The sequence below is a fragment of the Zalophus californianus genome, chromosome 4, assembly GCF_009762305.2.
Source record: "Zalophus californianus isolate mZalCal1 chromosome 4, mZalCal1.pri.v2, whole genome shotgun sequence".
NCBI lineage: Eukaryota > Metazoa > Chordata > Mammalia > Carnivora > Otariidae > Zalophus > Zalophus californianus.
In genome coordinates, this window is record NC_045598.1 from 26,968,258 (window position 1) to 26,985,965 (window position 17,708).

The window sequence follows — 17,708 nt, forward strand, 5'->3', positions numbered from 1 at the left end:
AGCAGATGCTTAACAACTGAGCCACCCAGGTGCCCCTAGTAAACAGATTTGAAAATACCATGTGCTCCTTTCCTGCCAGAGACTGTGCTGAACACCAAGTACATCACTTTCTACTGTCCAAACTACTATGTCTGTTTTTACCGATAAGCAAACAACTTCGGTGACTTGGCAGATAATGCAGCTAGACAAATAGTTCAACACCTGGAACTCCAGTAGTGAAGACGCCCATCATGCCCCTAACTCCACTGTACTGCAAATGATTTTTGCCTTGAGATCCATTAAGTTCCTAAGGTAGCAATCAGAAGTTAACAAAATTGAACCCCCCCCCCCACAAAAATTGAGGGATGCCTGGGTGGCTCAGTCAGATAGGCATCCACCTTCGGCTCAGGTCATGATCCTGGGGTCCTGGGTTCGAGCCCCCTATCAGGCTTTCTCCCTCTGCCTCCTGATCCCCCTGCTTCTGCTCGCTTTGTCTCTGACGTAATAAAATCTTAAAACAAAAAAACTGAGATTCTGGATTTGGGATGGCTGGCCTCTTATTTGAAGAAATGCCAACCAGTTAGCAGGACTAGGAGCTTGAGATTTAACAGGACGGTCTTGATCTCATCCTTGCCTGGTACAGTTTTCAAGGCAAATCCCATGGGAGCAGTGACTGCTTTGGCTTTCAACTCTTCCTTTGTGCTTTTTCAAGTAACACTGAGCAAGATGTTCTAAATTCTGAGCTTCCTCTACTTAATTATGGCAAGCTAACAACTTAGTGCTTGTGCTTTCTGAAATTCTGCACTATTAGTAATGTGGCCCCCAGAGACATAGCAACAGAATTACCTTTTAAACATATATGTCTCATACCTTTTCCTGAACAAATGCTTAAGCTGGTGCCAAAGAGCCCTTCGACTAACCTCTTGTCAAGTTTCAATGACTAGAATGACTAGAGTGAAGGGAGAAAAGCAGATTTACTTCCAAATTTCTTTATTAAGCAGATTTTACAGTCAATTATAACAATCTTTTCCCTACACTTATATTCAAAGAATCTATCCATATTTTACTACATATGAAATTCCGCTTTAACTTCAAGAAATTGCTACTTAGGGTAACCCAAACATGTTATTTGGCAAGATGTAATTCTGTCTTTGCCTCTTTGTGAAGTAATTTGAGTACCCTTTAACCATCATCTGACAACTGTTTTGGGAAATACAAAAGTGGGATACAAAATGGTATTATGCCTGAAACCCAATCAAGGAGGGGCATATAATTAATTGCTGTTATTTGTCACATACTGATTTTAAGAATAAAACCTATAAAGAATAAAGGCAATTAAAAAATATCGATGGCTTAATTAGTTTAGTTAGAACAAGGGCCTAGGAAGGGCTGTCAGGCTGATCAGTAATTAATTTTGAAGTAGCTCTGCCAAAAAGCCCGAGTCCTGAATTATGGTGTTCTATGCCCATGTCACCTAAAAACAACGGGATGACATATAAGGAAAATTTTAGAAAACAAAAAGTCCTATTTAAAAACAAAAACAAATAAAAGCACAATCTGATTTAAAAATGTCTTTATTAACAACAATTAGGCTGCTCATTCCTCTTTGCCCTCTTCCTCATTCGCTTTCTGGACACAGTTCACCTCACCCTGCCAATTAAAAGAAACAATTACTCCAAAAGATGTTAAAATCAGAGTTGTCAAACACTTATCATTTAGCACCAACCAAGTAAACTTTTTGACACCAAAGTAATACTAACCAAGGAATGAGATATTAACAGTATTTATGATCTATATAGTTAAGGATTAAGATGCAGATTTTACCACTGGGCTTTGTCACCAGCTAGTTGATTCAGGTTTACTTCCATTTACTAGAACTTTAGTAGCAACCATTCTGAGAAGGGAGATCTCTTAAGACACTCCATTAATTGGCACCTTCCCTAGGTTTAAAATCTAGTCAATTACTTATCACTATTTCTACTTCCTTCTACCTTACTCTTGTTTAAATGATTACGACAGCCCTTTAACTGAGTGATAATCTAACTATATATCCACTTGTATTAGATGGGGGGAGCGGACGTCCACCTACTACCTTTTTGTAACAAAAACTACTGGCACACAGCCCTGCTCATCTGTTTACATACTGTCTACGACTGCTTCCCCAGCTACAACAGCCGAGCTGAGGTGCCCTTTAAGACTGCCAAACCTTCTAGGACATCATTAACTCTAGGTGGCCCCATCATATTAACTATTTGGTTAAAAAACAGGCAGCTTTCAATTTTCCAAACCCTCTTTTGCACAGTTCTATGGACAGAGGTTAAGAGACGTACAAACTCCTACAGAAAACTAAAGTCCCTGTTTTTCTGAGGCTTGAGCCAAACCAACAAAACAAGGTCTACAACCTCAAGAGGGCTGTTAAAGGGATAAAAATATTTAAGTACTATAAAAACATATTTCCTACATAGGAAGTTTTAAAACATAAAGTAAGTTAAAATGAAATATTTACACACAAGTAGTTATGTTTGTAACATCCAAGGGTTCTTCTGAAGGCAGTTTACAGAGTAAGAAACATTCAACTTACTTAAGATACTTCCTCAGTCTAACAAGTTGTGGCTTTCCTTCCTGGCTCACGTTGTGTGATGTCATCTCAAGACTAAGAGCTTATCCACCTATCATTAAAAATATAATCTTATTAAAATAACATGTATAGCATATTACATTTTTGTTAACTTTTAGTGTATACATCTTAATCTCACATCAACAAGAGGCACATTTTGGGGCCCAGGTCTGGGTTCCAATCAGTCTTTTTCTTTTGTTTTGCTCTGTTTATTGCTTAGAAAAAACCTGGTTAATACACCGCGGTTACATTCTTTTAAATTTTCCTCACACGCACTTTCAGGATTTTCCTCCCACCCATGACTGGACTGTTCTCTACTATTTGCTGCATAAGTAAAAGAGAATCTTAAGGGAGATTCTGAATGGGTCAGAAGTGGAATTTAGAGTTCTAAAAATGCGGCACTTCTCCACCAATTCAAGCCTTCTTTGACGGTTTTCTTTACAAAATCCTGTACTTTAAAATTGAAACATAGCATACAATATTCTATTAGTTTCAGGCGTACAACATAGTTTCAGCCATGTCCTTTTGTCAATTCTTCTACTGTCTGACACTTCTATAAATAAAATAAATAGTCCCCACTTTCTCTCTCCAACTCACATCCACATTTTTTGGTTTCTTAGATTTTATTTAACTTGAGAGAAAGAGAGAGCAAGCGTGCGAGAGAACACAAGTGGATGAGGGGGAGAGGGAGAAGCAGGGAGCCCGATGCGGGACTTCATCCCAGGACCCCAGGATCATGACCTAAGCCATAGGCAGATGCTTAACTGAGCCACCCAGGTGCCCCCACATTTTCAAAAACAAAAACACATGGATATTAGGATATTACCTTAGGAGAAGTAAACATCTTAAAAATCAAACACGTTTCACCCCACAAAGCTAACTCACACTACTTAACAATTATAACAAATCACACTCAAAAGTCTTCTACAGGTTCGAAAGTCTTCTACAGGCTAGGACTTCTAAGGAAACTTACTTGGAATGAGTACTCCAGTATCAGCCAACATCAATCATTCTTACCTAAAGAATAATAAGAGAAAGTTAATATAAAAGACAAGGGTATAAAGGTTTGAAAATGCTAGTTAACTTCAAAATTTAAAGAGTAAAATTCCAGAGACAAAGATTAGGGGCAAGTTACAGCATTAAAAAAAAAAACAAAACAGGAAGAAACTTGATGGGGGGGAAAAAATCTAAAATTATTCTTATGTAAAGTAATAAAGTAGACAGCTCATTTCAAATAAAAACTGTATCTTATTTAAAATACAAAAGCCTATCTATTTTCACCAGTCTGAGCACAATCAAGTTTGACTGCAACCCAAAATATACTATCCCTTATGTGAAGGTATGTGACAACGTTTACCTTACCAAATGAGTTTTAACATCAGCTCTCTTTTCATATAAAAGCACATACCCTGCTCCCCATTCAAGTATGTCTTCCGTTCTCAGGTGGACTGACCACCTGCAGCAGGAGTCCTCCAGGAGTGCCCTCCCCATTCCACAGTACACAACAATGCAGTTGTTATCCTGCAATCCTCTGCATTTGCCTCATTCTTTCCCTCCCAAGTCCTGAGTTTTCAGTTAGGGAAAGCTAGGGCAGGGAAGCTAGGCCTTATTCGGGACAGCAAGGAACCTGAGTTTTTCTGAGGGAGAAGACATTCACCTTCACTATATATGCCTGGCAGGGCCACAGTGCACAAAAACCAGAAAGATCAGCCTTAATTCAAGTTCCAGGTTTTTCTTCCTCCCTGATTATCAGTTACTGCCAAGGGGATAAAAAAAAGAGCTCCCTGTTGCACATGTACCATCCATAAGGGATACTATATCGTTTTGCATTCTCCCCCATTCTCCAGATTACCCTATCCTGCATCCACCAGCCCCCTTTTCACCCTCCAAATAAAATCTTTTCAGCACTGGTGTTCAAAAGCAACATTTTTATGGTTGATGGTTTACCAACTGTGAGATTTCCACAGTTGAGTCTTAAAAATTGCCAATCATTATCTAGCAGCAATGACAGATGATTAGGAGCAGTCAAATCCTCAGAATTCTTTCCCTAATAGGCAGCCATTTGAGAACTGCACTAGCTGACAGAACACTGAAACATTATCAGCAAAAGCCAAAACCAAATAAAGGCCCAGAACAAACATCCTGGCTCTCTCAAACCTGTCCAAAATCATTAAGGGAAAGGCAGTAAATGCAGGACTGTGGATCATGTCACTGCAGCTGACAATGATTAACAATAGGAGACATGCAACCCCCATTAAGGTTAAAAGTCCAAAACTAGTCACACGCATCTCTTTTCTTGGGGAAAAATGAGACTATTATGCATTCTTTGTAGGTTTTGCAACCTTGTGTGAAGAGCACCCATTCCATTTCTTTCATCTTTCAGAAAGCACCGGTATCTGTTCCAAGGGCCTAACAGTACGAAAACGCATTCTGGCATCACACCTCTGACCTTAGACCATTCTCATTAAAAAGAATTAATTTTGGTTTGTAACAAGAAAAGACTATGAAATACAATGCAAGCACCTCGGTATAGTGTTGTTACTGCAACCCATTTATTCCCAGCTTTTTGAGTGAGTGATTTTAAGATCCTCTACACTAAGATTCACAAATTATAGCTACATACAAATCGAAACTAGTAAGAATCGACTTAAGTCACAGGTTTCTCATTTGAAAGTGCAAAAACCTATTCATCTTGAAATAAGCAGAAATGAAGCAAAATTAACCCCCCCTCCCCAGTGATGTTCCTCAAGTCCACAGATTATAACAAGTACATTCTCTCAAAATTGTTATTGGCTGTTAAGAAATAAACCTGAGCTTTTATTTCTAAGCACTCGAATCACTAAATCACGGTAGCAAGTGTTGGCCACCGATTTAATGAATTATGCCACAGGAAAACCCCATCAGGGTTGTATGTCAATTTAGTGACTCTTCTGTCACTAATACTGAGCATTATGTTTGCACTGCATTGTATTATTAATATAGAGCTGAACCTAGTCACCATTTGCTTTTTTACCTAACAGGAGAGTCAAGGTATTTGCTTGAACAGACTACATTATTAAAGTACCAATTTGTCCCCACCTTGTGAATTGCTTGCCAAAGAGCAAGCCATTTTTCTTGATACAATGGAAGAAAATTCTCATAGTCATGAAGAGTTTTCACCGGCATTTATGCAAAGTAAACCGAACTTTCCAGTTACAGAGCAGAAAAGCATTATACATGAAAGCTGTTTCTCATGCATGCTAGCTAAAAACCAGCTCGGGAGACCAAAGTTAAGTTGAATTGAGGTCTGGAACAACAGTCGATGCAAAGCTTACAAAGCTTAAGTCCTAAGTAACAAAAGAAGGTGATTCTGAAGATTTTTTTTTTTTGGTGAACATTTTGGATTATATAACAACACATCCCTAAAGCTAATAAGGGAACCAAATTCGAAAAGCTACTCTGAACATTTGCAGTTATCCTACAGAATACGACGAAGTCTTAGGATTGGGAAACAATTCCCAACATGTCTGCAACTGCAGGCAAGTCAACATGCCACACCACTTTCCCCCAGATTTAGAGCATAAGACATATTTAGACAAGTCACGTAACTTGTACTATACACATTAGATTCCCGCCTAAGCCCACGTTAGTAACAAAGGTATTCCCATGAAGCCCATTAAAAAAAAAAAAATTTAAATCACATTACCAAAAAAACTGTGCTTTTAGTCTTAATTCACTCAACTTGCAGAATAATTACCAAGATTGCATTCTGAATTCGATATTGCTGACCTATGAGCAGGTCAGTTTGCTCCAACAGAGACTCAGTATCGCATGCTATACAGTCCGTGTCAAGATGCTAAAAGCGCTCTACTTCCCAAGTATGGTTTGACTCCCTCTCCCCCACACCACTGACGTGCTCCAGGTTCTCTTCAGTTACAATGCAACTAAAGGAAACCACGCAACTGAATCAGACATACCAAAGAATCAAGTTTGCACTTTTTATCTGAGAACTGCAACAGCACTGAATTCTGCCTGACAAATTACAGCTCTAAACCCAAACCCACGCAGTTTTGATAGAAACTAGCTTTACCATACAAGTGTTAGGTGCTGCACTGTAATTTCATTGTCAGAAGTGTGATGTCAGAATGCCCACGGAATAAAAGTACATAGCAAGTCACCAAGTTAGATTATATTGCTTGTTACCTACCTGTATGCAGTCGGCAATGAGAATCTTGGAGCAAGCAGGAATACTACATCCGGGTCCTAATGTCCATTGCCATTTGCGGTACTACGTTCCTCACAGTTACGCACTGCAGAAATGCTGGCTAAATGCAGTTATGTAGCAGGCCACTACTTTAATAGTGCACAATTGCAGTCCAAGAACACCAGAAAACATTCCGCCACAACATAGTGGCTTGCCCAAGAAAAGCCAAGTATCTAAATTTTTGTCTGCCATAATATGCCACTCATAAAAAATTGCACAGGCGTAACGTTACAATTTCCCAAATTATCTGTTTATATTAGTGATATAATACATCTATACATAAAGAGTGGTGGGGTTTATAGTACTTCTTTAGGAGTTTAATTAGTGTTCTAAGCCAAGAGGATTATGGTTTCACTGAATGTGAGCCATTGGGTTAATCTTATAAGGTACCTAATTAAATACACTGGGGTCTCTTAGAGAATGCAGTTTTTAAGATTAGGAGTAATAAGCTTAAAACGGATCAGTGTTCCTCTTAAAATTATGAGAGAAAGTGGAGAAGAGGAAATGGGGGCAGGTGGTTTCTTTAAATGAGAAAAATGGCTAAAATACTTCAAAAGTACTACATTCCCTTTCCCACCCCACATTTCATTATCAGCTTTTAGGAAATTCCTTTTTTTAAGATGATTTAAATTCACGTTAGTCTAAAAAACTATCATATGCATTCCAAGACTTATTGAAAGTCTATTTGAGTAGCTTACAACCCTTGGTACACTGCTGTTTCAGTGATGAAAGGCAAAACTTAGTTGAAACTAAGCAACATTATTTGCTAAACAACGTTTAGCAATTCTACAGCCCACAGTAAGGCTATCAAAGCCACAACTTTCAGGAGATTATCCATTAGCATCCTTCACCACTCTTCAAAGGTACAGTACTAACAAAAGCTTATTTTAGGGGTCTGTGCCAGCATCCCTTATAAAGAAAGGCATGTAATCTGAAAAATAAACTGAAACATTAATTTTATAGGCAGATTTTCCCACTTCCCCACCAGCCCCCGCCCACACACATTCAAGTTCACCCTCTGTGGGTGTCCCATGAACACCCCTTATTTTATCATTAGTGGAGTCCCTACCATACAATTCAATCAAATTGTAATGGATCCCTTTCAAATCCAGACCCTTGTGTTTCCATACAGAAAACCTCATACATATCACCAGTTGATGACTTAGGACAAAACTTCCTCATTGATAGAATTATGGTAGAACTACTACCCATTTCCAAGTGTCTTGGTGAAGAAATGATGAGCATTTTCTAAGGAGATTCTCTTCCTTAATTAGCACACCATGTACCTGTCAGTCACACAACCATAATTGGGTGACATGCCTTTATACTCCACTAGTGTTTTACTTTTAGTATTATCCAGGTTCCTATGCAGAAAGTGCTCAATTGTTTCAACAATAGGTTTCCCTTTGTACTCAGGCACAATACTAAACTTCAGCATTTTAACCAAGATTTGATTTAGAATTTTACTTTTGCCAATTAGCACCAAGAACAGAGGTGAAAAGGAGGAAGACACATTCCATAGTAAGAGTTCTGTAATGTACAAATTTGAATGGAAACATAACTAAGAACAAAGCCAAACCGTTCAATTACTTTACCTAATTTTAGGAAGTTGTTCCTCTGCTAACATATATGCACTGGGAAAACAGGTTCCCGTTGTACTAAACAGACAACAGTAACTAAATCTACTTTAATATTAAGTCAAAATGTCTTATCCTAATGGAAGGAGATTCAATGAAGTTGACAATCAACTGACAACACCATCGAAACACTCCAGAACTTTACAGTGGGAGGAAGGGCTATTTGTACTGTGTAGCATAAACAACTCTCTCCAGATTTAGTGCTACATCGAAAGTGAACTATGAAAAACAAGTTAACAAATATTTTACAGTAAGAATCATTATCTGGAACCCTACTTGTCATTAACAGTCACCACTAGTTTACTTAGACAAGAGAACAAGTAGATTTTTATAGTCCTACAGATTTTGCCCACCAGCAGTAGCACAAGGAGATATAAAAGTTACAGAGTACAAATGCATATATAGCTAAACCTACTTTATGGTTACTACGCTTACTTTCGAGTTGCATTTTTCAGACTAAACCCCATCTTCATAAATCGCTTGAAGTAATACATGAAAAGGCTTCATGTTTAACAATCTTTAATTCAAATGTGAAAGTTCAATACAAGCCATTTGTAGGGCTTGGGACTTGTTCTTTTAAAAACAAGAATGGAGGAATGCAACAGAATGATCTTTCCACTTTTTCTTCAGAAACTTTCAAGGAAAGGATAGATCATAGGGCCATAAAGATCCATTTAGTCATACCCACTTTCTCCCCCTACCAATAGTCTTTCACCCATTCCATAATCTTAATACACATTCCTGAAGGAAGATTTACAGTTCAGCTTGCTTACATAACCATTTAAAAATACTTAGCACCAGCTTGCTTCCTCTAATGCCAAACAAATCAAATCATGAAACTACTTCAATATGCATTTCTTCTTTTTAAAACAAGGGGGTACTTATTTGTAGAAAGCAATACTTAGCCTACAGATACATTTCCCAGAAATGGCATGTGCCATTCGAAGGCCTAGACACGCTCATGCTTTCAAAGTGGAATACCTAGCCTAATGTGCATAGAAGCATGAATGGCAAAGTTGAAGATCAATATTATAACTATTTTTTCTATTTATTTGAAGCACAGTAAAAAAAAAATTGGTACACTTTGGAAATTCAGTGGCACAAGGTACACTGCCATAACTTGAGGGACATTATACAGTTAAAAAAAAAAAAAAAAGGAAAAGGAAAAAAATTCCCCTGTTTGAAACACTGCATTACATAATTTTACCTGCCCAAACAGACCATTTACAAATATTAGGTCAATAAACTGCTAACATCCATAAAAAGGTAGCTTTCTTACTAAAATGCAAGAATTTAAAAGATTGGTATCTAAACAAGAAAAGACAAAAACAAACTGGAATGAAAACCTAGATATCACATCTAAAATCGGGGCTTTTTGTTTGGGCCTTCATACTCTTCTCTCCCTCTACCATATCCTGCTGGAGTTCCAGGCCCCATTCCTCTAGGACCCTGTCCACCCACAGGTCCCGCACCTCCCTGCCCAAAGCGCTCAGTACGCTATTGGAACAGTAATTAACAGTTCATTATATGTAGTTGATGTCCATGTGTGTTAAGTAAATATTTTAGAAGGTTCCGTAGTCAACGTTCGTCGATACAATCACCAATGAGTCGATCCACAGGTACCGGGAACATAGAAAGGAAAAAAGGGTAATTTGAAAATTAGTTTACGATAATACATGCCTTGTGGTATGTTCCCACTTGAGCCATTCTCATACACCTGTTTCAAAGAATAGGTCTTCCCTGTAGTGCTAAAAAATTTAAGAATTAGTGCAGATGTGAAAACCCATTCCAAAATGAGTCTTAAGAAATTTCACATCAGATTAACCCACTGGAAAAGCTTGCAAACTTCTCACTTTCAAGGTCTGAACAGGAAATTTAATTTCCAAGTAAGCCTAACAAGCCCAACCAGACAGATTCAATGCACTCAATGAAGTGACAAAGACCTACTCACCAGTTAGTGGCATGAGCTGCATAAGAAACCTTGTGCTTTTCAAGATCTTAAGACACATCTGCTAAAAGTTGCAGAAACCTTAAAAGGTTCAAAGTTTTAATAAAATGCTACCAAACTACAAAAAGAAAAAGCATAAAAGACTAGCAGATTTAGTCACTTAACCGGCACAGTAACTTCATTAAAAAAGTGTTGCCATATTCTCACAGGTATACCACTTTCAGAACCATCACTATATAACCAGAGACAATTATGTTCACAGTAGCAGCCAATATTCTTGCAAATTGACTGAATATACAGCCCACCCCCACACCGGCCCAGCTTTTCCTTCGGGTCTTTGAAAGTCCACTGGTTAGCTATGATTCCATGTTTTGGCTATCTCCCAAACAGCCTAAACACCAAGCTTAAATAACTGCAATAAAGCAGGATTTCATTATTCCACCTAATTTTAAGTACTTCTAATCTGAGAAACTTATATTCCCCCAACAGAAAAACCCTATAGATATAACAAAGCACAGAAGCCTCAACTATCTTTCAAATTCCACTCAAAGTAAGTTACTGAGAGCATCACTCCAAAAATGGGGGGGAAATGCATCAGGGTTTAACTGTTCCTATACATAGTTCCAACATGTTTCCTACTAAATACTACAGGGCTACTTAAAAAACTAAATCTCAATCCTTTATTTCTCAAAATCCTAAAAATCTAGGGTTTTAGCGCATTATGCTGTATATCGCAAAAGCTCTAAGAAAATTTTGGGGTTTCACGATTATGTTATTACAACATCTTAGAACCCTACCTGTTACACGGGATGTACAAAGAACCTTAATTGTGGGAACATCACGTCAAATTAGATTTTACAAATTTGATACAGACCTACAATCTACCTTTTATTTAGAAAGCATATAAACCAAAATGTTACCCACAGTATTTTTAAAATTCAATGTAAAGAAAACTAGTAACACTATGTTTTAACCCAACCAGCTATTTATGATTCTAATTCTCAAAAAACCTTAAGTAGATTAATAGATGAGGCCCCATACTAAATCCTTATACTCCTATATGTAAAATGAATCTAACGAGCTGAGCTAAGTGCTGCAAGCTTCCCTCCTTTGCCAAAAGCCTGCACGTGTACCAATTCAGATTTAGTTCAGTTGTGAAAATGCACTCTTCTCTCAACCCACCTCTTAATCCAATATTCAATTTTCCTACGGATTTGTAAAGCCCTAACACAGCCACTTAGACCAATCCACTTGGTGGTTTTTAAAGCATCCTGATAGGCTATCTGTACAGTTAAAATATGGAAGCATCAAGAAGGTTCAGATCAAATGCACACAACTAGTATGCTTAAAATTGTCACTCATTTTTGCTATCCTGTAGCAAAATAGAGATGTCAGTTTATTTTAGAAGGTGCACCTACTGACAGGCCCAACAAGTGGGAAACGACGAGTCGAAACAGTAAACAACTCCCTTTTCATGGGTAGAAACCACACCAAATATAGGTCAAAGTCCTACACATCACTAAAACATGCCTAAAACTATAAACTACAAGTCTGATTCATACTTATGGCAAATATCAGCTTAATGAATGACAGTTTGCCATTTGATTACTCTTACTTCGATGTAGAATAATCAGGTACATCATCTAACATTTAGAATTTGGATTTGCCATGTGCTAGAGTGCAAAAGTACACAAGCAATATAATGGAAAGCACCTATGTCTACTTATTGCCAAAGAGAACTCCAACATACTACTGACAGCATTGACTTCTTGGCAACCATTTCTGTTTAGGTTACCGCACACTGAGTTCTTCTATGTTGCCAAAGTATTCCTCAATATTATGATTTACATGATAAGGGAACTAAAAAGAGGTCCAGTTACCTACTTAAAAAAACAAAAACAAAAACAAAAAACAAAAACACACACAGGTAAGTTGTGAAAAATGAGAATTTCCTTTGTACTACGTCATACAGGATACATTACCATGTCGCTTCCCATCATGGAACCACTCATGGTTGCTGGTGGGACTCCAGGATTAGCTTCATAACCTATGCCACCACCACCACCTAGAGGTGGAAATTTCTGGCCTCCTGAACCATAGGGATCTAGGAAACAAAAATGCTGGTTACAACTCAACCAGAACATTGCTCTCTAATGGTATTGCTAATTTGATCTTCATGCTTACCTCCCATGTTCATTGCTCCTCCACCACCCATTCTCATGTCTCTTTCTCTCTGCAAGAAAAAAAAAAGCCCTTTTATACACCTGTACTAAGAATTCTTGGGAAGACAGAAATTTCCAAAACAAAAAAAGGTTAAGACTACATTTAAAACCAATTGTTGAGACTCAGTTATCAGAAAACCCATGAAGCTTCCTCCCAACTAATGCAATCTTTAGGCCCAGCCAAGAAAATAAAACAAAGCGTATTAACCGTGATAATAACACACTTGTAGAAAGCACAGCAATGAAGTGAAAGGTCATTATTTGAGTAAAATTTCATTTTAGATACCTACAAGTTTTGTAGACAACTCCAATTACATTTCAAAAGAATTTTACTTACTGGATCCATGTAGCCCATCCGGCTATAACTTTCCTCTCTTTGGCGTCTCATTTGCTCTTCCATTTCACGCTGACGAATCATCATCTCTTCTTCCCTTCTACGTCGTTCTTCTTCTTGCCTAGAAATAGTCATCAAGCATATAAACTAAAGTGCCATCCATATCTCTTAAGAGCCAATTTGAAGAAAGCTAGTAGTTTGCCTCAGAACTTTACAAGTCTAGGTTATTACAGCAAACACAAATGAAGGTCTGGAGAGAGTGCAGAATAGACTTAGAAGCATTCTGGCAACAAAAACAGGTGTCATTTCCTCTAAATGTTAACCCAGAATCAAAGGCTAATTAGCTTAACAAAAATTTTACCTTAGTTGCATTTCTTTACGTTTTTGCATTTCTTGATTGTGAAGTTCTTCCATGCGTCTTAATTCTTCCTGGCGTCTCATCAGATCTGAACGTTAGAAAATTGTTTTGAATTCACATTAATGGGGTTCTAAAAAATTCAAAAAGCAACTGATCCTATCAGGGAAATTTACACAAGAGGGTCTTTTACCTTGACGCAAAAGATTTGCCTGATGCTCATGATAGGCATCTTCCATTTCACTTTCCAATTTGTCTTTTGCATCTTTCATGTTTTTTTCAACTTGTTCCCTTTGCTGTTTTTCCATTTCATCCAGGGATTTCCATCGCTGAGAATATTCATACTCAAATGTGCCATGCTGGGCAAAACGAGGAGGCGTTTCTCTCTCCCTGACAATATTTAAACATGAACCAATTTGGGGACACACACAACAAATACTACCTGGTTGTCCTAAAAACACGGATGTCCCACCTGGCCTATCACATGTAAGAAATGCCAAAAGGCATAGGCCCCCTTGGTTCATGTAAAATAGCCTCACATCAAGAATGACATGTTCCAGGGGTGCCTGGGTGGCTCCGTCTGACTCTTGATTTTGGCTCAGGTCATGATTGAGCCCTGCCTTGGCAGGGAGTCTACTTGAGATTCTCTCCCTCCACACCCCACGCGCACTCACCCGTGCTCTCTAATAAATCAATCTTTACAAAGTAATAAAAAATATAAAAATAATAGGTTCAAGAGTGATGCAGTAATGGAGAATATAGAGCAATGGAGATAAATCCTACTGTCCCCATTTCCTAATTTTATTTCCTCTAACCAAATTTCTATTCAAAGAGTATTTTCTTCCAATCCTTAAAAAGATACCTATTCATCACACCGCTGTTTTTAAGGACAAAATTACGTATAAAATATTCCTATCTCAGCAACAAACATTAAGCATTTGAGTATCTCTACTTCAAAACCTCTAAACTTCCTGAGCCTTAGATTTCTCTCAAGCACACGCATTTCAAAGATTTTTGCATTCTCTAAGCAAAATTGAAAAATTATTACAAGTTCTCATTTACAATTAAAAAATGCTTATTAAATTAGGGGCGCCTGGGTGGCTCAGTCGGTTAAGCATCTGCCTTCGGCTCAGGTCATGATCCCAGCGTCCTGGGATCGAGCCCTGAATCAGACTCCCTGCTCCGCGGGAAGCCTGCTTCTCCCTCTCCCCGCTTGTGTTCCCTCTCTCGCTGTCTCTGTCAAATAAAATCTTTGAAAAAAAAAATGCTTAGATTAAATCAATCTTACTTTTGATACATTGGATTCTTCTGTGCAAGTTTTTCAGGAAGGCCATCTTCATCATCTAATTGTTCAAGTGGTTCCACAATGACTGGACGAGGAGTTCTAATAACAAAAACGGTTCCATCTTAACTGGTTTCGGTTTTATCCCAACTTCTTCATCCAAGTTAATAAATAAAAAGTAGGATAAGCATATGAACTTACGTTGTCAGTAAGAAAACACCTTCGCTGCATCTTTCAAAGGCTTTTCTTGCTGCTGGTTTAGAAGCAAATTCAACAATGCCTTTCCCTGTAGATCTTCCACGATCATCCACAATTACAACGGCCCTTTCAATAGGACCAAATTGGCTAAAGGCTTCTTCCAACAGTTCATTGGAAACATAAGGTGAAAGATTTCGAACGGAGAGGGCAGCAGCATGTGTGGCAAAGCGAACCCGAAGCTGTCTACCTCTCATGGGTGTATCATCAAGTTCAGCTTTGGCAATTTCAGCCAATGCCCTAGATTCCTGAAAGTATCAGACATACTCATGTTAATATAAGCTCAACATTGGTTAGTGCCCACTCAAACTGTCAAAAGGCTTACTCCCACTCCCTTTCTTCCTCCAGCTCAAGTCAAGTATCTTCAGGCAGCCCTCCCTGACACCACCCAGGGTAGGTAAAGGTCTTACCCACCCACTCCTCTCTTTTCTTAGTATCAACAATTATTCACAACAGTGGCATCTTTTTTTTTTAATGATGAAAATTTTAAAGACCAACTTATTGCTATTTGAACACTAGAATTTGTAGTAGTGAAAAACAAGGAAAAAAGCCCTCTAAATCCACGTTAAGAAAAAACTCACAAGTTTAATAAACCCAAATCCTTTGCCTTTATTGATAAAAACTTCTCCTGGTTCTCCATATTTAGCAAATAGTCTTTTGAATTCATCCTCTGTGATATCAGCAGGTAGATTCCCAACAAACAACCGACAACGCTGAGTGTAAGTTTTCTCTCCAGGCCTCCTCAAGAGAGACAAGTTGGCTTTAAACCCCTAATGAAAAAAGAAGGAAATTTTCAGAAACCACTGACCTTAGCAAGTTGAAAAACCCAGGTTAACAATGTTCGCTGTTCCCAGACTGGGTTAATACCACCAATCGGGTTGCTCTTCTGTTCCATTTAAAGTCAAGATTCTGTATTTGCGGTATTTCCAATATAGTAACTATGCAAACATCAAACAACCCAAACCATCCAGAATACTCGGTAATAGACCTACAGCCCTCTCTAGACTCAACTCTACACAAGCAACCTCATCAGCTGTCTCTGTTGACTGTCCCCGACAAACCTAAAACGTAGCAAACATTAAGTTGAAATGGTGATCAAGTATTAAGCGAAAAAAGAGGAGCGCCTGGGTGGCTCAGTCGTTAAGCATATGCCTTCGCCTCAGGTCATGATCCCAGGGTCCTGAGATCGAGCCCACATCAAGCTCCCTGCTCCGTGGGAAGCCTGCTTCTCCCTCTCCCACTTCCCCTGTTTGTGTTCCCTCTCTCGCTATGTATTTGTCAAATAAGTAAATAAAATCTTTAAAAAAAAAAGGTGATCAAAAACCTGCTGTCACCCGCACGACCTGCGCCCGCGCTTTGAGGCCAGAACTCCCCGACCTCTCCAACCCTACAATTCACGCCCCACTCTGGTTCCCAAGATCCGCTAGCTTTAAGAGGGCCCAGCACAGCTTCTCATCGCTGCCTCCTCAGGCCACCCTCCCTCGGTCCTCCGCCAGGCCGGGTCGAGCTAGCGGACCCACGCCGTCGGCCCCTCGCTCCGGCAGCGGCCCCGCCCTCCACCGCCCGCGCGCACGCGCCTTTTCCGGTCTCCGACAAAATGGAGGCTGGGAAAGGAAGGAGGAGGGGGCCGCCGCCATCTTAGGGAAACCGACGCGTAGCTCCAAGAGACACTCACCTCTGAGTCGGAAATCTTCTCCTCGCTGCGGCCGCCGGGCCCGCCGGGCGGGGGCCCCTGGTGGTGCTGCTGGTGGTAGGGCGGGTGGTGCTGCCGGCCTCCGCGGGGCTCCCCGCCGCCTCGGTGCGGCGGCTTGGGGTGGCCGCCAGGAGTGCTTAGGCCCGGGCCGCCGCCGGGCTTCGGCCCGCCTGGCATTTTGCCGCCTTTCGGGCCTCCGGGTCCTGGGCCCTGCTTAGGCCCGGGGCCCGGGCCCCCTGCGGGGGGAGGTGGCGGGCCCCCGGCCTGAGGCGGGGTGGTGGGGACCCCGCTGCTCGGCGGCGCGGGCGGGGGCGCCCCAGGGGGCGCCGAGGTGACAGCGGGCGGCGGGGTCGGGGTGGGGCCAGGCCCCGTAGGGGCGCCGGAGGTCGGAGGAGTAGCAGGCGGTGCCGGGCCGGAGGCCGGCGGAGCGCTGCCCACTCCGGGAGCCGGGCCGGGTCCCTGAGGAACGACGGGCTTAGACGAGTCCTGTGGCGGCGGAGGCTGCTGATGCGGCGGCTGATGCGGTGGCGGCTGAAGCGGCGGCGGCTGCTGTGGTGGCGGCTGCTGCGGCGGTGGCTGCTGCTGTTGCTGGTGCGGAGGCGGTGGCGGGATCGGGGGCTTGGGGCCACCCTGGCCCGGGCCGGGACCCATGGGTCCGCGGTTCTGATTGAGGCCCATGCCGGGTGGCGGGGAGCGGAAGTCGTGGAGGCCGCCGCGGCCACCGCCTCCTCCGCGCCGGTGGAAGCCGCCACCGCCACCGCCACGGCTCCGGAACCGGTCCCGAGACATGTCTGTGATCAAGGGGCGGTCGAGGCAAAAGCGGAGAAGACGCTCAGGGAACGTGGAGGCCACCTTGCTTCGCACAAGATGGCGGATGACACAGGCGGCGCGCCGCCTTTGTCCTCCTCTTATATAGGCCAGCTGGCATGGCCCCGCCTACTTCTCGATCGGTAGCTCCAATAGCCAATTGCAAGTACGGTACTTGATGACACTAAGTTACGGAGCGCTAATCTTTCCGATTGGCTTCCGGATGAGAGAGGGAGGCCTGGGGGGGGGGGCTGAAGTTTCCAGTTGGCCAATGAGCGGAAAAGGAGTTGGCTGTAGGCCACTGTGATTTGCTGTGAGAAATTTGAATGGGTTCGC

At 41.1% G+C, this 17,708-nt stretch overlaps 1 protein-coding gene across 2 annotated transcripts; it reads right to left on the minus strand.

Annotated features, from left to right (window-relative positions):
- Positions 1-964: 964 nt before the first annotated feature.
- SFPQ (splicing factor proline and glutamine rich) lies at positions 965-17,493 on the minus strand. Of its 2 annotated transcripts, XM_027569139.2 has the most exons (12): positions 16,548-17,493; positions 15,454-15,642; positions 14,819-15,120; positions 14,624-14,719; positions 13,529-13,725; positions 13,342-13,426; positions 12,984-13,101; positions 12,609-12,657; positions 12,407-12,528; positions 3,570-3,613; positions 2,561-2,648; positions 965-1,629 (listed from the first exon to the last, which is right to left on the minus strand). In XM_027569139.2, the coding sequence occupies exons 1-10, from the start codon at positions 17,352-17,354 to the stop codon at positions 3,590-3,592; spliced, it is 1,989 nt and encodes a 662-aa protein (XP_027424940.1). In that variant the 5' UTR covers positions 17,355-17,493; the 3' UTR covers positions 965-1,629; positions 2,561-2,648; positions 3,570-3,589. The 2 variants fall into 2 exon arrangements, with proteins under 2 accessions (XP_027424940.1, XP_027424852.1); XM_027569051.2 differs by lacking the exons at positions 965-1,629; positions 2,561-2,648; positions 3,570-3,613 and adding an exon at positions 8,600-9,973.
- Between the last annotated feature and the right edge of the window lie 215 nt (positions 17,494-17,708).

Excerpts from the sequence above, each read along its gene's own strand:
- SFPQ (XM_027569051.2), bottom strand. The coding sequence starts at position 17,354 with ATGTCTCGGGACCGGTTCCGGAGCCGTGGCGGTGGCGGTGGCGGCTTC. Across the intron at positions 13,726-14,623 it reads AAGAATCCAATGTATCAAAA|GGAGAGAGAAACGCCTCCTC; the intron begins GTAAGATTGATT and ends AAATATTGTCAG. Across the intron at positions 12,529-12,608 it reads AGGAGCAATGAACATGGGAG|ATCCCTATGGTTCAGGAGGC; the intron begins GTAAGCATGAAG and ends TTTGTTTCCTAG.